At 42.2% G+C, this 19,534-nt stretch overlaps 2 protein-coding genes across 9 annotated transcripts in view; one reads left to right on the top strand and one right to left on the bottom strand.

The window, feature by feature from the left end:
• Positions 1 to 3,342, top strand: part of ABA3 (molybdenum cofactor sulfurase (LOS5) (ABA3)) — a 53,383-nt gene extending 50,041 nt beyond the window's left edge. For 5 of the 8 annotated variants that reach the window (XM_008812902.5, XM_088708308.1, XM_026810504.3 and 2 more), the window contains 3 exons: positions 432 to 577; positions 2,608 to 2,718; positions 2,913 to 3,342. In XM_008812902.5, coding sequence (XP_008811124.3) covers positions 432 to 577; positions 2,608 to 2,718; positions 2,913 to 3,035 — 380 coding nt within the window. In that variant the 3' untranslated portion in view covers positions 3,036 to 3,342. The remainder of the gene's footprint in view (positions 1 to 431; positions 578 to 2,607; positions 2,719 to 2,912) is intronic. The other 3 variants (XM_008812904.5, XM_088708309.1, XM_088708310.1) reach the window with 1 other exon arrangement.
• Positions 3,343 to 6,733: 3,391 nt separating this feature from the next.
• LOC103722372 (protein JASON) lies at positions 6,734 to 13,215 on the bottom strand. The gene is made up of 7 exons (XM_039129754.2): positions 12,924 to 13,215; positions 12,788 to 12,836; positions 12,578 to 12,666; positions 8,386 to 8,618; positions 7,462 to 8,296; positions 7,307 to 7,389; positions 6,734 to 7,196 (listed from the first exon to the last, which is right to left on the bottom strand). Exons 1-7 carry the CDS (start codon positions 13,074 to 13,076, stop codon positions 7,151 to 7,153), a joined length of 1,488 nt encoding a protein of 495 aa, XP_038985682.2. The 5' UTR covers positions 13,077 to 13,215; the 3' UTR covers positions 6,734 to 7,150.
• Positions 13,216 to 19,534: the final 6,319 nt, after the last annotated feature.

The following is a 19,534-nucleotide window of genomic DNA, read 5'->3' on the forward strand; positions in this document are numbered from 1 at the left end:
TTTCTTCTTTAAGCACCTTCATGCATTGAATGCATCCTTTTAAAAGCTCACCTGCAAACCTCGCATAGTACTTTTTAGGGAGATCTACAAATCAATTGAAACTTATCTATTCTCCTAGTCATTCCACCAAGCATAATCGGCTATAGCCAACAAGCAGAGGTTGATTCAGCTAGTCTTGTTGAGTTATTTCAGTGTCTCTTTCTTCTGATGGCCTATGTATATCTCTTTAGTAGAGCTTTTGTTGAAATAATAATGTCCTTCATGATCCAAGTGATGTATTATGTGATATTCTGTCTTATTGCCACTTCCATAGATTTGGAAGTGCTCAGCGATTGGTTGATGTGCAAACTTGTGATTACTTGAAATTTGGTATATTTATTGTCTGCATTTGTGTTAGCTACTTAAGAAATGTCGGTTTCTCTTTCTTCTAGCAGATATGCAGAAAGATTACTCTGGTTCAGGGCAGCCAGTGCTTGTTGATGCAATGAGATTCCGTCCCAATCTTATTATTTCAGGAGCAAAGCCATATGTTGAAGACAGCTGGAGAAGCCTGCAAATTGGAGAGGCACACTTTACTGTAAGTTCCATAGAACCCTTCTTAGAAAGTATAAAGCTGCTTTTTCCCTATATTTGATTACACATGTCCTGAGCATGCCCCCGCACACTTTACTGCCACACTGGATCAGAGTAGATATATCAGATAGTGATTATTCATTCTTCTTCATTTTTCTGATGCAAGAGAACCTTAGAAAACCCTACTATGCAACGACAAACACTTAAAAAAGAGAATCCTGGGCTCTAAATTGTGCAAAACCCTACTCTTGATGCAATATAATAGCAACTTAATAATCTGAAAACTAAAATATGAAACTAATTATCAACATTTACATCAAAGCTTGTCTGTTTTTCTTAAGCAAAGCATGTATGATTGCATGTGTCTTGGTGGTCTAGCACTTCCTATCCATAAGGACGTTCATGTTATTTTTCTTTTAGCTGAATATAAGCATCTCAATTCTTTCTTACAAACTGAATATAAGCATCTCAATTTTTTCTTACAAACTAGTCCATGTTTTGCTACTTAGCAAGCTTCAAACACAGATTCCTTCCCTGTGAAGAAACACGATGCAAATAAAATTAATTTACGTCTAATGTGAAACTAGTTCAATATGTTAACCTAAGGTCCACAGTTTTGCTATGGACTTATCAATGTGTAATAGCAAAGTCTCTATAATTGCTCATTGTCTTTTGAAAATAAAATGATCAATTTGAAATAAGTCCATCCACAAGGTTTTGTTTCTTTGTGTGGCAGAACTAAACTTTAAACAACTCTATCTGATTTTGTCCTTTTCTCTCTTTTCTGCATGAAGCAGTTTGATTTATGCCTATGTATGTGGGCGGAGCTTTTTTTTTTTTCTTTTGTAAGGATTTGAGGTTCCTGCATGACAATTTTCTTTATGTAACCTGAATTTTGTGTCTTGCTTTATGACATAAGTTACAAAAAAAAAATGGTATTAAGAGTTATTTTTCTAGTCTATTCTCTCTGAAGGTTGTTTAATAATGGACTATTCTCTTGAGAGTGAAGTAGTGCATAATCAATAACATGCTTTCTCCATATAAGAAAATAAATTGCGTATATTCATTTCTGTCTAAATGTTACTAAGACCTTATAGGTGTTGACAGAGAGGTAAGTAAGGACAGATACTATTGGATATAAGAGAGTAAATGGAGGGCAGTGGTTTGTAAATTTAAAATTATGAGTTGGATGAAGATGTCATGCTGGAAGCTGATTCTGCTGTTGCAAATACTTCTGAAAGAGTGTAACATGTAGTGATTCCGTGTATTATTCATGTTTGATAATGCAGCTTTATTGAATAATGTTATGGCATTTTATTCCGTGTATAATGTACCCATCCACAGGAAAAGAATAAGGAAAGGAAAGAGGAAAGAAAGAAGAAAAGAAACGAAAGGGAAGAAGGAGAAGAAAAAGGAAAGAAAGAAATGATGGAAGAAAGAAGAGAAGGAAAGAAAGAAAGAAAGAAGAAGAAAAAAGGAAAGAAAGAAATGAAGGAAAGAAGAATAAAAGGAAAAAAAAAAGAAATGGAGAATAGCAAGGAAGGAAAAAAAGAAAAAAAAGGGAAAGAAGGAAGAAAGAAAGGAAATAGAAAAAGGAAAAGGGGCCCAAACCACCTTGAGCTGCTCTACATCGGCAGAACTAGGAGGTTGCACTTGGTTCAGGCCTGTTTGGCATAGTTCGGACCTGTTTGGCCTAGTTCAGACCCTTTACTAAGCCAACCCCCCAAACTGATCTGCTACCATGCTAGTCTAGATCGGTACACCCTGAACATGTCAGTTCGGGTCTGTTTGGCGGACCATCTTAACCATCCTAGTGGTGTCTGCATATTTTCTGTTTAACTTTTAATTCTATTGTACGATGATTCACTGTTTATTAGGAAACACTAATTTAGAATACCAATCTTAATTTCAACACCTCTTGGGAATGGTTTCTTAAATCTAATTCTGTTCTAAATCATATGCTATGAAGTCTATTGATATCATAGTTCAATATATTGGACATTACTAAGTTACAGGTGTGCTGCTCCTTTTCAGTCATTGGGTGGATGCAACCGCTGTCAGATGATTAATCTTGATCAGCAATCCGGACAAGTGCGAAAATTGAAGGAACCTTTGGCAACATTAGCTTCGTATAGACGAGTGCAGGTCAGTCAGTCAGTCATGATCCAGTTAATTATTTTTAGATAACTAAGATTAAAAAAAAAGAAAAAGATGCACAATACTAAAACAATTAATCAGAGTATGTTCATGACTTATTTAGAGATATTATAGTGTCACAATCTGCAGCTTATCAATTTTTTGCATTCCTGAATGAAATAATGTCATCTTCATGGAAGCAGGGGAAGATTCTATTTGGTGTTCTGTTAAGATATGAGGACTGCATCATGGAGGATGGAGAAGAAAAGAATGGCAAGGAGAGATGGCTTCAGGTGGGGCAAGAAGTTTATCCATCTATTGATTAGTTGAGGAGAAAAAAGAAAAAAAGCTCAACCTGGAATCTTCTTTCTTAACCTAAAGAGATGTTATAAATTACCTGCCCTGAGTTGCAGATGAAGTGGCAGTTTGAGATAGAACTACAGATAATAGAAGATTTTGCTTATAATCCATTTCCCCCCAAAAAATAGTCAAAATGGATTTACAAACAGGTGAATGTAATAGGGATAGTGACCTGTATTTTATGTGTATGTATATCTGCTTGTATACATCATGCGCAGCATCTTCCATAATTGTGTATTAGCGTAGAAGAGAAAAAGAGTCGTGGTTTTGCTAGTTTAGTTCCATAATTCTTGGCTGCCTGAAATCCAGAGAGTAGCAAGTTATTGTTCCATTTATTTGGGTTTGGGTCTAGAGATTATTCCTCATTTCAACTCGATTGAGAACATAGGAGATCAGGAAAAATAAAAAATTCTCATCGCTTTAATCAAAGTTCTTTGCAAATGGTATTCATCATGAGGATTCATAAAAATATAAAGAATTAAAAATAAAAAGAGGAGGAAGAAGAATAAAAAATGAAAAACAAAAAATAAGAAAATTGAAACAAGGAGGGGGGAAAGAAGAGAATCTATCCAACTTTGCAATTGTCACATATGGGAGACTCATTTCTTTATTTCTTGGCAATGAAGGATTGCATGAGCCCCAAATCCCCGACTTTTTAAGAGAAAAAGGCAAAAAGGATACCTCCTAAGGGAAGGTTCTAAATTTATTCAAACCATCTATGCATAAATAGGTAGAGGAGCCTTCTTACACGGAAAAATGATTTGTCATTTTTTGTTCGAAAAAGGGAGTGTTTCTTTTGCTTCCAAATACTATAGCATGTACCATTCCTTTTGCACAAGCTTTAAAGCTTAAGTGTCCGATTATTATTATTATTATTATTTTAATCATCTTTCTTCAGAAGAAAGAATTACAACTTGCACTCTAATTGGCAATAACATAGAGCACAACCACAGTATTAATCAATATGTTTTATGAAGATTATCTTCAATAAGGAGCTTAGATCAACTGCCAAGTACACAAAAAATTATTTCTTTAAAGAACAGATTGAGAAACAAATTAGTAGCCTCTGAAGGCATCTACCGAGAGAGGGCTACACATTGCGAGAAAATTTTGTAGTTGCATGAACACATTCCCTATCAATTATTCCATGTTGCTTCTGAACATAAAGATTGATTGGCCACTTTCCATCACCTATAGATGCCAGTCATAGAAACCTTAGGAAAGAGGAGGAGAAAAAGAGGGTGTGATGGCCTCATCAAGGCCTGATCTGCTTGACCGGCCTAACCCAAGCTTGGCCCAGCCCAAGCTCCCATAAAATAGAAAGAAAGAAAGACAAATAGAGAGAGAGGCTCCCATTGGAAGTCTTTTTCTCCGTCCCACTCTGTGGGAGTCAACTTCCAAGAGCCAAGGGAGGCTTGCCTCTCTACCCTTCTTTCTCCTTCACCAACAATTATCGAGCTCCATGCTCTCTTTTTTTCCGTTGAAGTTCGTGGTTGCCTATCATTGTGCCCGTCGGAAATCGAGCCCGGAGAACTCACCGGAGCCAAGGTAAGGCCCTTACCTTCTTTTCCTTTATTCTCTTTCTTTCACGACCTTAAACCACCATCGTCAATGGAGAAATTCGTTGAAAATTGGATGGATTTCAACTCTCCTGTTTTTACCGGTTCGTTTCCCTTCTTCGACCACCACTGCCATCGGCATTCGTCGCCGAGAGCCCCAGTCCCTTCCTACATCTGCTTGAGTCGGAGCTAGACCTCCAACCGCCAGCAAGCGGGCTCGGATTCGAGAATGACCGAGCCAATAAACCCCCTTCTCGGCCTTATTTTTAAATTGAATTTGGCTAGCCGACTACCACCGTCGGCTACTTTCCGCTGCCACCACCCTTCCATTGGTTGTCACTTTGTCGGACTACCATGATCACAGCCACCAACTGCCTTCCTTCTCTGTTTTGCCAAGAAAGAAGAAAAAAAAAAAAGAAAAGAAGAGGAGAGAACTATCCTTCTCTTTCTCTCTCATCTTGCTCTTTTTCTCTTTCAAAAGACCCATAGATCCATGAACCGAGTTCCATCGACTTGATTTAGGAATCCAAGTTGACCCTTGCAAACGATCCTAATTTGCCTTGGTGCTTAGGCTGCCTACTAGACGATCACCCTGACCCTATTGAACGTCCTTAAAACCCTCAATGATTAACCATGTTGATTGACCTTGGTCTGATTGAATCTAATTCATTGAGCGAAACGTGTAGACCTGACCCACATGAAACCATCGTATGCTCGTTCAAATCTTCTCGAATTATTTATTTAAAGTTATCATTTAGAAATTAATTTTGCTGTTAATATTTCAAATAGATCTAGTGGAGTCGCCGAGCAAAGCCCGATATTCTAAGAAAAAAGAGGTAAGTAAATCTTATACTCCTTACTAGTTTTTGAACTTGTGACCATAACACTAATTATTAGTTTTTAAATTTTCACTTATGAAAATACAAAATTAGTATTAAATGTTGATGATTTCATGTTTTTTTAAAATCAAAGATTAAGCATACGGTATTATAAAACTCATAATTTATTATAAAATAATAATTCAATGATTGTTTTACTGTTAAGCACTATTTAAAATTTATATCGGGATTTAGACACTGTGCAATATTGAAGATTATGGATTTAAAATTTATACGTGGATTCTGACGCTGTGCAATATTAGTTATATTTAATAAATAATAAAATTAGACTATTATTTATTATTTTATTAAAAAAAATGGGAAGTTAAATAAAATATTTGACTTCGTATTATTGTAGGTTGTACCCGTAATAGCACGGCCATGTCATGCCCGGTAGCACGGCCATGTTCTGGCATGATGATAGAGATGCGACCATTTGGGCAAGCTCCACCTCACCTCTTTAGTTGTCATTACACGAGTTTGCACGTTGAAGCAAACATATACAGATCGAACTTTCCCCTCTTCGAGCAAGTTTGACAACTTCCATCAGTTCCATGATTGGCAAACTCCAGCCCAACAGTTTCACGAGACATGTCCACCTGATCATTTGATCTGCTTTCCAAAATATTGACATTCAATGACAAGAATATAAACGAGCAAATTTGTGGAATGCAATCGAAGCAAAAGCAATGGTCCGTTGTTTTCATGAGGATGCAAGAACGACAAGGAAGAAACTCGGTGATTATGCTCTTTATCACCAGTTAATGGTACAAGATAACAATTAATTGGTTGTTCAGCAATCGAATTTGAAGGAAAAAGAAAGAGCTCAGTTAATTCATAAGCACTCCTGCACTTCTCGACAACTGTTTATCACCCACTTAACATCTGAAGCTAATTGGACAGTTCGAGGAGATATCCTAAAGGAGTTTCTTACCATCTGACCTACCATAGATGAAATAGTAAATAGATACTCAAGAGTGAACAACAGGCGCTTGTCATAGAAAAAAATTCAACACCCACAACGGTTAATCTTTTTAAGGAAAAGAGGAACATTTGAAAGTTGTTATTAGTCAGATCGAGCATGCATCACTTCATGCTGTTAAGTAAGAAAGATCCATAGAATTTATCCTTTCCAAGGAACAGGTAATCATGTACACAGTGTTTTAAGAGAAAAAAAAAACCATGGAAAACCTATGAAAAAAGAAAAAGAAGCATCATAGCCAGCTGTTCTCAGGGAAGAAAATCATTAGGCTCGGACCCCCTGCAGTCCATTATATTTTATATGCCTATCAGCAAATGCAATCTCCAGAAACAAACTAATCAGCAATTGAAGTTCTCCGGACCCAGAAGGAAATATTGACAAACAGTCTAGAAACTTGAGAGACATATTACAACTATTCAGTTAACCATTCAAAAGAGAAGGATCATTTATACATTGGAAGCGACAACCTGGTCGCTCCATGAGCAGCAATTCAGAGAATGGCTGCAGGTAACCGAGCTAACTTCTTAGGACTAATCAATATGCAACATAACAATGCTTGTCAGCGATGCATACGCTCAATAGCTAACTTGCCATGCAAAGAAATCCTAAGAAGGCTTTGTGAGTAACTGAGCTTTCTTAGAAAACTGCTTTATTTTTTTTTCCTAGCCATCATTCTCAAACTCAGTTGGTCTCCCATTAAGAAGCTTCCTGAAAACCACAAGCTTAAAGTAAAACAAACTAGCATAGCAAAAATGATAGGACCTCTTTGGTACATATGCAACATGAATCCGGTGTTAAATTAATAGGAGAAAACAGACCTCTTGGAGAGAAGTTTCTCATCTGATAAAGCCTTTTCTAGTCTATCTTCAAATGGGGTTGCATGCCAACTAACCTTTTTATCCTGATAAAGAATCCAGTATTAACCTTTGCATCACTATGGAGTGAAAAAAAATCAGGAAATAGAAAAGTGTACCTCCTTATACTTTGTTGTTGTATTTGGAATTCCATTTCCATCCCACCACTTGGGTGAGATACAGGAGAGCTCATCAGCATTCCATTGTGAAGCAACAATTCCAATAATAGGCCTGCCTGCATCATAACTCTTTTCAGAATGGGGTTTTTCCTTTGTAATATTCTTGCTGTTCCCTATTTCTTCCTCTGGAAATGGAGGCTTCAGCTGTTGAGATAAGCTTGAAATAACAAGCTCTGGAGTGTCCACATTGGAGTTCAGTTGATCAGCACTTTTGAAAAGTAGGGCCGGGCTACTCAGACTTTTATCATGGACAGGTTCCTCTCTAGAACCTCTGTTTTGGACTTGGTTTATCTTTTCATTTGGACAAGAGAAGCTTGCAGATTCAAACAATTTTGAATATGTAGGCGCTGGAGTGAATGAAATCGGCTGTGCTCTCCCTGTAAAATCTGGACTGGGAAATTTCTTTTCTTGCTCAGAATGATCAGCTGATTGAATAAGAGAAGGCTCTTCTCTCAGTGCCTTCCAGTGGGATAAGTTCTCCACATGCCTTAAAACAGGATACACATACTGTGTTCGAATCCTACCATTCTTCCAAGTTCTGATATTCTCCTGCTTGGTTGGATGAAGTGTTCCAGGAGTCTGCATTTCATCAGTTAAATTCAATGGTGTTGGATAAGGTGAATCATTAGAACCAAGTACTGCAACCTTGCTGTCAGCTTTAGATGGAGAAATATCCAACATTGCTGATTCAACAATTGACTCAACTGCAGATACATGCTTAATTTCCTCACATTGCACAACCTTTGCCAAAATCTGACGTTCATCAGAGTTACAGCTGCATAAAAATCAAACAGGATAAACAAGAATCGTCATTTAAGGTTTTATGGCTGTTTTAATGTGGGAAGAGAAATGAAGAAATTTTACCCTCTAGATATGTGTTCCAGATAATCTGAATTATCCACATGTGTTGGAGAATCAGAAATCGGATTCACTTGTTCATCCCACTGAAGTTTCTTACAAGATGCTGCAGGAAGCCAGGAATGGAAATCCAAATGTACATCATCCTCTTGAGGAGTTTGAATGATTATTTTTCCTGATGCTGTCCGGATTTCAGCAGGAGTTTCAAGTAGTGCACCACAAGACTTCAGATATTTGGCCTGGTCAATGAATAAATCAGCAATTCAGTTCTTTAAATGTCAATGTTCAAAAATTTGAACATCATAACACTTAAAACCAAGCTTTTACCATAAATGGAGAGAAAAATTTAAAAGATATAGTAAATGATCAAAGATTCCAAGTAACACCCCAGATGTATCAGACATCCAAAAAAATCATGAATAAGTAGTTCTTCTCTAGTGTAATACTGCAAACACCCATTAAAGAAAGATAATGCTCTAGAAAAAATTAACAAAACCGGCATGGATGGTGGTGCAGGATGCCCAGTGCGTGTCTAAATTTTTTACTCTCTTTTGTAACAAAAATAACACCAGAACACTGAGATTCATGTCATGAATTCTCTAGTGAAATGGAAGTATTTGGCTTTGTTTTATGGTAGATACAAGCCACCAATCTACTTTTGCATATATCAGATGAAGACAAGACTGGATATTTGCCTACTCAATCAAAAAAAATATAGTACTTGCACTTTAAAAAGGATCTAGTCATCAAAAAAAGAAAAGGATAAAGGGAAAAAATAAAAAAAGAGATCTTTATATACTCATTTATCTTCCACGCTTATCTTGTATATGTTAATGACATCCAGAATGAGAAGAGTACGTAAGTATGAACAAGAACCATAAGAATTAAAACTGAGCAACTATTGGAGTGAATAGACAGTCTCTGAAGGAAATATCCCTATCACATTCACTTATAACAAGGAAAACCAGTAAAAATAATCTGCATGACTCCAAATTAGAGCTGATAATGGGCCGAGCCTCAGGCCTAAATTATATTCTTTTTTAGTCAGACTTTGGGCCGAGCCTACTTAAAATTTGACATTTTTTGTGCCCAAGCCCGACCCATGATCAGCTCTACTCCAAATAAGGACATAATTGTTTATAAGCTTGGTGCATACAATCAATATACTCTTGCACAAAGCATATCAGCAAAAGTTACTTTGACAGCATATCAAGCATGTAAAAGTTAAAATATATGTACAATCATATATGTCAAGGGATGGTGCAGCAGCATAACCATGTGCATATACTCTACAGCATGCATGTCTACTAAATTGTCCATGTGTTGTTGTATTCATTATATGAATTGGAACAGTAGGTGATAAAGTGCATTACAAATGCAAATATGCTAATGGATTTTAAGATGTCTGTATATAGGCTGCATGTACGATGAATAAACTCAATCCAGTAATTTTCGCTTTTCATGCTACCATAGCTGAGAATCATCATAAGAGGGCCATTGCAGACACTTTAGATTGCTGCAGACACTTTGAAAAGTTACCACAGAAGATTCCAATAAGCATATGGAATCTGCACCAATAAATTGAATCACCATGGAGAAGATTGTCATTATACTGTTATCAGCAATCTTCATTGCATGTCTCCATGTCATTGTTGCCAGTGGCCACACAGCTTCCATAACCAATCCATTTGAAATGATCTTTTAATCAACACAGTTACTAGTGTATGTTCCAATCGTTCTCCCTCTGACAACCAAAGGAACTGTGACCACCAATAAGAATAGACACATTGCCTTCCCCTTCCCCCCCTCTGGTGACCTTGGAGGTCCTCGTGGCGCCTCAAAAGAGCAGCAAGCATTTCATTGTTGATTGCCCATTTTCCAGACAAATTTGATTTGTTTTTGCAAATCATAAGTATTTCCAACTGCTCTCAGCTGTTCCAGTAAAGCTCCAAAATCCAGCTTCATCCTTATCCTTCATGATATTAGGTTTATAATTTTGTGAGGTTGGTCCAGTTATTCTTTGTTTAATTGTCTTCACTTCTTTCACCATTTGTATTTTAATCAAGAAAAATAAATTTAACAATAATTCTTGTTTATATTACTCTCTAGTTTGCATATGTTTCAACTCTCTCTCTTATGGCAATGATTTCTAATTTTTTTTTAAATTTACCATTTCCAAGTTTTCAAACTTCTTTCTCATGTATGAGGCTCGGATGAAATCCAAAACCTTGCTAAGAAATTGCCAATATGGAAGTGAGCTACGAGATTAGCATCTGTAGTGGTCCCTAATCCTTTGTTACAAGTAAGGCTACCTTATTTTAGGATCAGTTTTTTCGTTTTTTGCATATAGTAATCTCCAGGTTGCACCATTGCTAGCTCCTTGTGTACACTGATTCCCTCTTGCAATCAAATAGGCCCTTCCTGCAATATGACCAACCATCTTTAACTGGGGATGCAGATTCATGTGAGTCATGCAACTGCTGACCCTCCAGTGCGCACTAATGCTTTAGTCCAGACTATATCCTTCGGCTAGTGACACCCACTCTTCAAATAAATTGGACAACTACCAAACATTGGCATTTTCTTCTCCACCTACCTGCCCATTCTTTTCTAACACTGGACCATTGTCTCTTTACTTCTAGGCAGTCTTCCTTCTGTTTATTTGCTGCACGTGACTCACATTCTAGTAAGTCAACAAAATTGATGGACCTGAATTTGAAGCTAAGCTCCACAATGAACCAAGGAGGACGTGAGCAAGGTGAAGAAAATCCTGGGAGAGAGGTGTGGCTTACCTTGTAAACCTTATGGATGAAATGTCGACCGGTAAAATAAAGTGTTGAATTGGAAATTCTATGCATCTTTTTAAGGCAAATGAAAAAAGTGCTAGCATATAGGCCATATAAGTATCTTGAAATTATATTAAAAAGGTTGCCAAGGATGACTATTGGGAAATACCCCAGAAAGAACCTTAGAAGAGTACGTTATGAGGATATAACAATGGAAGATATGGAGTAGGTTGGCTGCTGAGCAAGAGAATACCTCTAGATAAGGCAGCAAGAGTCGGCAATAACAAGGTCGCATAAGAAGCCAAAAAGAAATCCCGCATCAAAACCCAATTATGGCCATGCTCAGCCTCAGCCCAAAAGTCAAAACAATCCATCTAAAATCCCATTTGTGCCCATGACTCATGCTTTAGCTGTTAATTAAGCACGGGTGAAGCTATACTTAGAGCTAACTCAAATGAAGAACCTATGAGCCAAGGAGCAAGGGTAGAAAAAAGCCTCAGGAGTGGATATGGCCCTATTCTATTGGCCCTGACCAAAGAGTTCTGACATATTCTAATTGATAAGATTTGGCATATTCTAAAATATCAGACAAGTTTTTTCATCTTACACCTTATTGACAATTCAGTCTCTCAGCAGTATCCGAGCAACTTAGTGATATAAAGAGCACCCTTCAAAAGTGTGACGAGCTGGGCAATGTAGATAAACCAAAAATAGGAGTTAGTGTGAAGTGCTTTGGCAAAAGAGTTCTGTCAGAGCAGGAAACCAGCGATTTTTCCAATGAAATTTGGAATTATTTAGAAGGCAATCGGCCCAGTGAAAGGGGCATTCAGTGACCAAGAGATTCAGAAAGGAACATGCTTTAGCTGAAACTGGGTCCTGATGGATAAAAGGGGAATGGAAGCTGATAGACAGAGGGCGTGATGTCCAGTAGTTTTGGAAAGGCAGAACGGTTCCAAAGTCGAACAACATACTAGCAACAAACCAACAGATCGATTTATACCACCATGTAACATCCAAAATGAAGGAGAAAAGGTGAATATGATCATTATCTTGGATTAGGATAGAAACTTTAACATATACAAGTCAAAAGATGTTACACTAAAACCAAGCAACACAACATTATAAATCAACATATATCAAGAAAATAGCCAGCGACCAATAATCACAAATGACAATATAAATATCCTCTGATAATATAGCAAAATACAAGCATAAAGCAACATCCACTTGAAATCAATAGACAACAGAGGGTGCCACCTGGCTGATTGGTGATAAGAAATCATGACAAAATTCATCAATATTTAAAACACGAAGAGAATGTATGCCAAAAAATAATAAAATAAAAGCATAGACAATATAATAAACTATCTTGGAAACTAAATATCAAGCACCATATAATTGACCATCCGCACCTCATGCTCAAGATCCCTGCTTATGCTGTCCTCATCAAAATCTTGTTGTAAACTTGGATGAAGAACTTTCATACATGGAGAATCTTTCTCTTCAAAATTTATAAGAAAATCGGGAAGAAAAGAAAGAATTCAGTTCTAATACAAGAAATCTACAAATGGTTATCTTTCTGTATAAATCCGAACGCATGGACGCCAAGATCAGATCTTTACCTTCGCATAGCGAGACAACATCAAGCTGATTCTTAGAAACCAAAGGATCCTGAATAATCCATAGAAAAATCGTAAAATGATTCAATTTATACATATACATGGCAATCACGTAATCAAACAGAAGATTCTTTTTTACCCTGTTCTTGAAAGGGATCGAATTGGTTGACAAACAAGTCTTCCTCCAATCTTCATCTTCTTTGATCCGAAAGCACGCTAAGAAGCAACCCATGAGCGCGGCCTCCAAGAAGCCTAAAACCTCTTTGATCACTCGGAACTTGGAGCGCTTCATAGATCAAGAAATGGAGAGAGATTGAGATTGAGAGAGAGAGAGAGAGAGAGAGAGAGGAGAAGTGATTCGCGGATTGGAGATGAGATCGCGCCCCAAGATGCAGCGCTTTCAGCGGGATTAGGGTTTGGGAATGGGAATTGGAGGAGAGAAGAGGGGAGAAGGGGAATTTATGGATCGATTTAGGGTTTTGAAATTTAAATTGGTTTCAAGAGGGAAACATGTGGTGAGAATAAAGAAGGGAAAATCGGACCGTTTTAATTTCCATAAACGGACGCAACCCGTACTGGGTTAACCCGACGGTCAGGTTGGATCGCATTTGCGGCAAATGATACGACGTATTTCATACATTGATGTCATTACTTTATAAAACCTAAAGCATTATGACTTTTTCCTCCAACAACTCTTGATATTCTTTTTATCTCTCTTTAAAATATCTTGATATTCTTAACAGAGACACATTCTTGTTCAACAATGTGGTATAGTTAGAATATGATAAGTCTAATAGGGTTTTAGTTGAAAGTCTTGATGGACACTAAAGTTGGAGCAATAGATATCATAGAAAAGTTGGCCAAATCGACTAGAAAATATTATGGCATAAGACAACCAAGCCGAAATACAATGGCATATGCTGAAAGAAAATTTTGTGATATGATTGAGGCTGAGCAAGTATGGTTATTGGTTTGATAGATGGCACCGAATCTAGCTGTTAGGATAGACGCAAGTAGAAGATAGCTGACGTTAGTTACTAGAACTGCCAGACATGGAGGCTAGAGGGGGATTGTTGATGAAAGTGGTCGGTTAAAATTGTATTGTCTCTATTATAAATAAGTGGCTGTACTCTAAATGGAAAACCTTTGGATCCATCAACTATATTTAAAAAATAACCTTTACTTTATCTTTAATTTTCTTACTATTTTACTATTTTACCAATAGGGCTCTAATCACCTACATCTTATCCCACTCTATTCATCTTTTTTCAAACGAGTAATGATATGTTAGCAAAAATTCTTGAAAGTCAAGATATTTGGATCTATGCTACTTTCATCATCATCCTATAATTATCCGATTTCTGACTAATTCAACATCGGTAGCACACCGCGTATAACCTAGCCACGAGACTCGTCACTTCTCTTTGTCAACCAATTAGTTTCTTTGGCATGCCCATCTCCACATGATCCAGGGAGCAAAAAGGCGTAAACATTAACTATCCTGATTAATCAACTATCATAGCATAATATTGAAAAAGCCTAATTATTTTCAGGTTAGGTGTTAAACGCATACAATCCTTGAAAGTTATAATGTTAGCCAAGGAGTTTGCCCCCTTGTTTAGAATGCTTCAAGATGAACATATTAGGTTTTCCTAATTGAGATACAAAAACATTAAAAATAGTAAAAAAATTTCTTCGATAAGCCGATAATCCCTAGGACAGTACGGGGTAGAGCCACAAAAAAAAGTTTTTTGATAAATAATTTTTATTTTATCCTATATAATGAGGTAAGACAGTGTTTGCTTTTTCACTGGAAAAACTGATACCTTTTTTCATATTTTTTATATAATAATAAGTGAATATAGATTTTTGTATTTCAAAAGTGAATTGGAGAAGTTTTTACAGGAAACAAAGGTAGGTATAAAGCATGAATAACTCAGTTCTATATAGATGGGCAAAACCATTAAACATGCTCCCAATGTTGATTGAGATTCTCTTTTGTTACTGTTGGGCGGAATAAGATTTTTTCCCAAATGACATAAATGCCCCTAAGAAGCCGTACAACTTCCGACCCCGGACGGCCGAAGTCGGCGTCCGACTTCGGAACGTCCGACCTCGAGACCTCCGACCTAAGAAAAACCCCGATGTTCGAGGTCTACTCTTGTCAGCCACCTACTACGGCCGTGCGCCTCTGAGGTCTGGCCGAGGACCATACCCTGACGCCCCTCTGGCATTTATTGCGCATGGTCGCTGTAACTCTCCGGCTTACTCCACAACAAATGCGGATCTCCGGCTTACTCCACAATAAATGCGGATCTCCGGCTTACTCGACAATAAATGCGGATCTCCGGCTTACTCCACAATAAATGCGGATCTCCAGCTTACTCCACAATAAATGCGCATGGCTCCTGTCATCTACGGACTCTCAGCTCTTCACGGCAAATCAGCCCAGCAGAGTCTAGTCAACTATGATAAGTCTCCGATCTCGGCCATACCTCCGACACCAATGCAATAATTCGCCTGATAGCGTGCTAGTTCGGGCTGTACGACGCCCTCACCGCCGACATCAGTGCAATGATTCGCCTGACCGTGCGCCGACCCGAATGACATGCCGAGCCGTACTACGGCTTCGCCCTGTTACATCGCAGGTAAACCGACCCCCGCCTATAAAAGGGAGCCTTGGCCTCTCAGGAGAGGGGGGGGAAGATTGATGCACTCTACAGACACTGTTTATCTCCTTTCTACACTATTTGCCCCGTCCCTGACTTGAGCGTCGGAGGGCCGGCGCCGGAAAATCCGGCCACCGGCTCGTGTGCAGGCACCCAGACGGAGGACGCCGCCAGCTGACGGATCGTCGCCTCGCCGCGTGGACCAGCCGTCCCTTCTCTCCGACCGTCCCCAGACGGAGGACGCCGCTCGCCGACAGACCGCCGCCCCGCCGTGAGAACTCGCCGCTCCCTTTCCTCGACCGAAGATTGCCCTCGGGTCCAATTTCCAGCAACAGTTGGCGCTAGAGGAAGGGCCCGAGTAGCAGTCATGAAGTTGAGAAGTAAGGGAGCCTCTAACGCCTCCCGGCGTCCCCCGCAAAGTCCTGGACACTCTGTCCAGAATTCTCCAACTCCGGCGGACCCGGTTCCTCAGGTCCAGCCGGAACAGTTTGACGCCTTGGTACAGCAAGTCCAGGCCCTGGCCGCCGCCGTTCAGGGTCTGCGGCGCGAGGAAGCCTTACCTACGCTCCCCCCACGGGCTCAGGCCCTGCCGGAGTGTCTCCCCAACGGCCCGGTTTTCCCAAGCCAAAACCTGCATGGCTCCTCCAGAGCCAACAACGAAGAACGAGCTTCCCCCCGGAGGGAGTCACCGGGAGAAGGCTTCGACCGGAGGCCCCAGCTTTCTGAGGCGGAGTCAGCCCCAGACCACCGTGAGCCGGCGCAAACCACGGCGACAATTCCACGAGTGGGGGAGCTCGACCGGAAAGTTGAGCATCTGGAGCGCCAGATTGCGGCGCTCCACAGCAAGAAGGCAAGACAAGAGGGAGACTTTGAGTTCACTACTAAGTCCTCCTTCTCCCGCCAGATCGAGGATGAGCCGGTTCCCGCGAGGTTCAAAATGCCTCAAGTGGAACCCTACAACGGGACGACTGACCCTCTCGACCATCTAGAGAGCTATCGGGCCCTCATGGCCCTGCAAGGGTCCTCGGAGGCCATACTCTGCAAGGCCTTTCCAGCGACCCTCCGAGGGACCGCTCGGCTTTGGTTTTCTGGGCTGAAGCCGAATACGGTGTCCTCTTTTGAGCAGCTCGGCAGGCAGTTCGCCACCAACTTCGCTGCCAGCCGGCGCCAGCGACGGACGACGGACTCCCTCCTCGACATCAAATAGAAAGAGGGGGAGTCCCTCAAGGAGTACCTGGACCGCTTCACCGCCGCCACATGGGAGGTTCGCGAGCTAGACCAGTCGATAGCTATGTCGGCTCTGAAGACTGGGGTTCGCTCCTACCGATTCCTCTTCTCCATCGAGAAGAGCTTCCCGGCCGACTTCATTGAAATGTTGGCCCGAGCCCGGAAGTATGCCAAGGCCGAGGAGGCAGTTGCATCCAGGCGGGGGGCAATTGAGCCCGCCTCGAAGAAGCAGAAGAAACGCCGCGAGGAGCGCGGCCGACAAAGGAGCCGATCCCCCCGCCGAGAGAAGAACCTCCCCAGACTGAGAAGTCCGCCCCGACAGCAGAGGCGATCTCAGCAAAGGACCCCCCCTCGGCCGAGGTCCCCACCACGGCCTCGGACGTACCCGGAAAAGTACGAGAACTACACACCCGTCAACACTCCCCGGGCCGAAATCCTGATGGAAATCGAGGGTCGGGACTTCTTCCGACCCCCGCCTCCTATGCGAGACACGGGACTCCCCCGGAATCCCAGGAAGTATTGCCGCTTCCACCGAGATCGTGGGCACGACACGGAGGACTGCTACCAACTCCGGGATGAGATAGAAGCGCTCATCCGACGGGGAGTTCTCAACCGGTTCGTGAGGAACCGACCTGAGGAAAGGAGGCCGGCGGAGAATGTCGCACCAACCGAAAATCCGGGCGACAACAGGCCCATCGCCGGCACCATCAATATGATCGGGCGGGCCTCGGCAGGAACGGCCGCCCAGGGAGCACCCCCGAAGCGCCCACGTATTGATGAAGTCATCTCGTTCTCGGACGAGGACTTAGAAGGGGTCGAAACCCCTCATGATGATGCTGTGGTCATCTCTATGATTGTAAATAGGTTTGATATAAAGCGTGTCCTAGTTGACAATGGAAGCTCAGCCAACATTTTGTATTATCATGCCTACCAAAAAATGGGATTGACAGAAGGGCATCTCCGGAGAGTCAATGCCCCGTTGGTTGGGTTTACCGGATATGCAGTCCCGGCTGAAGGTGAGGCTAGCTTCCTTGTCACAGTCGGCCTCGCCCCCCGGGAGAGCACTGTGAGGATGGACCTCCTGGTGGTCCGTCTGCCCTCGGTCTACAACGCCATCCTTGGGCGCCCAGGGCTAAATGCCCTTCGAGCCGTGGTTTCAACTCGCCATTTGCTCATGCGGTTCCCCACCGACCAAGGAGTAGGCGAGGTCCGCGAAGACCAGCTGGTCGCCAAGCAATGCTACATGGCGGCCCACACAGTAAAGCAACCAGCCGAGGCGCCGGACCACCCGATGGGCCCTTCGCTGCCCATAGAAACCCTCGATGCGGGGGACACCCTCTGGAAGAAGCAAGTAGAGCCCGGTGAGCTCCTTATTCAAATCCCACTACAAGAAAATTTTTTCGAGCTAACTGTGCAGGTCGGCTCCGGCCTCGGCGCCCGCGAGAGGGATTGCCTCGTCAGCTTCCTGCGGGACAACGCTGACGTCTTCGCCTGGTCGCCCGCGGACGTGCCAGGAATTGACCCTGAGGTCATGGTCCACCGACTCCAGGTGAGACCGACCAGCAGGCCTGTAAAGCAGAAGAAAAGAGCTCCGCCCCGGAACGACAACGAGCTGCGGCTGAGGAGGTGGACAAACTCCTCGGGGCCGGCTTCATCCGGGAGGTCTCCTACCCGGACTGGCTCGCCAACGTAGTCCTCGTAAGGAAGGCCAACGGGAAGTGGCGTATGTGCGTGGACTATACCGACCTGAACAAGGCTTGCTCGAAAGACAGCTTCCCCCTCCCGAGCATCGACCAGCTCGTCGACTCCACTTTAGGACACCAGCTGCTAACTTTTATGGACGCCTTTTCAGGGTACAATCAAATCCGAATGGCGCCAGAAGACGAGGAGAAGACGGCCTTCATCACCGACAAGGGCACCTACTGCTACAAGGTGATGCCCTTCGGCCTGAAAAACGCTGGGGCCACCTATCAGAGACTGGTCAGCCAAATTTTTAAAGACCAGATCGGCCGGAACATGGAAGTCTATGTGGACGACATGCTGGTAAAGAGCCGAGCGGCGGAGCACCACATAGCTGACCTCAACGAGACATTCGCCAAGCTCAGAAGATACCAAATGAAACTCAATCCGGCGAAGTGCGCGTTCGGGGTCACCTCGGGCAAGTTCCTGGGTTTCATAGTGACCCAGCGCGGAATTGAAGCCAACTCGGAGAAAATCCGAGCACTGCAAGAGATGTCGCCTCCAAAGACAGTTAAGGAGGTGCAACGACTCGCGGGGCGGGTTGCCGCCCTGGGAAGGTTCGTCTCTCGGTCAGCCGAGCGATGCCTCCCCTTCTTCAAGAGCCTTAAACGGCCGAAAGACTTCCGGTGGACAGAAGAATGCCAGCAGGCCTTTGAAGAGCTTCGGAGCCTTCTGGCCTCTCCCCCGCTGCTCACCAAGCCCCAGAAAGGCGAGGTCCTTTACTTATATCTAGCCGTCTCCCCAGCTGCAGTAAGCTCAGTCCTCGTCCGGGAAGAGGACAAGCTCCAAAAGCCGGTCTATTACACCAGCCGGGTTCTCAGGGATCCTGAGACCCGATATTCTAAACTTGAGAAGACCATCTTCGCTCTCATCATCTCGGCTCGGAGACTCAGGCCTTACTTCCAAGCCCACACGATAGCTATATTGACCGACCAGCCTATGAAGCAAATATTGCAGAGGTCGGATCGTGCGGGGAGGATCGCCAAATGGGCGGTCGAGCTCGGGGAATTCGACCTCAAATATCGGCCCAGGCCGGCTATCAAAGCTCAGATACTCGCCGACTTCATCGTGGAGTGCACCCTTCCGGACAACCCCGAGAGGCCACCCGAATTCG

Source organism: Phoenix dactylifera, chromosome 12, assembly GCF_051530095.1.
Source record: "Phoenix dactylifera cultivar Ajwa chromosome 12, Ajwa_hap1_PhDact_Kaust_v1.1, whole genome shotgun sequence".
NCBI lineage: Eukaryota > Viridiplantae > Streptophyta > Magnoliopsida > Arecales > Arecaceae > Phoenix > Phoenix dactylifera.

Bases quoted from the DNA above. Each gene is read 5' to 3' on its own strand.
- LOC103722372 (XM_039129754.2), bottom strand. From the start codon at position 13,076: ATGAAGCGCTCCAAGTTCCGAGTGATCAAAGAGGTTTTAGGCTTCTTG. The intron at 8,297-8,385 runs GTAAAATTTCTT...ATTTTTATGCAG, and splicing joins CTGGAACACATATCTAGAGG to CTGTAACTCTGATGAACGTC. The intron at 7,197-7,306 runs GTCTGTTTTCTC...TGTGGTTTTCAG, and splicing joins GAGAAACTTCTCTCCAAGAG to GAAGCTTCTTAATGGGAGAC.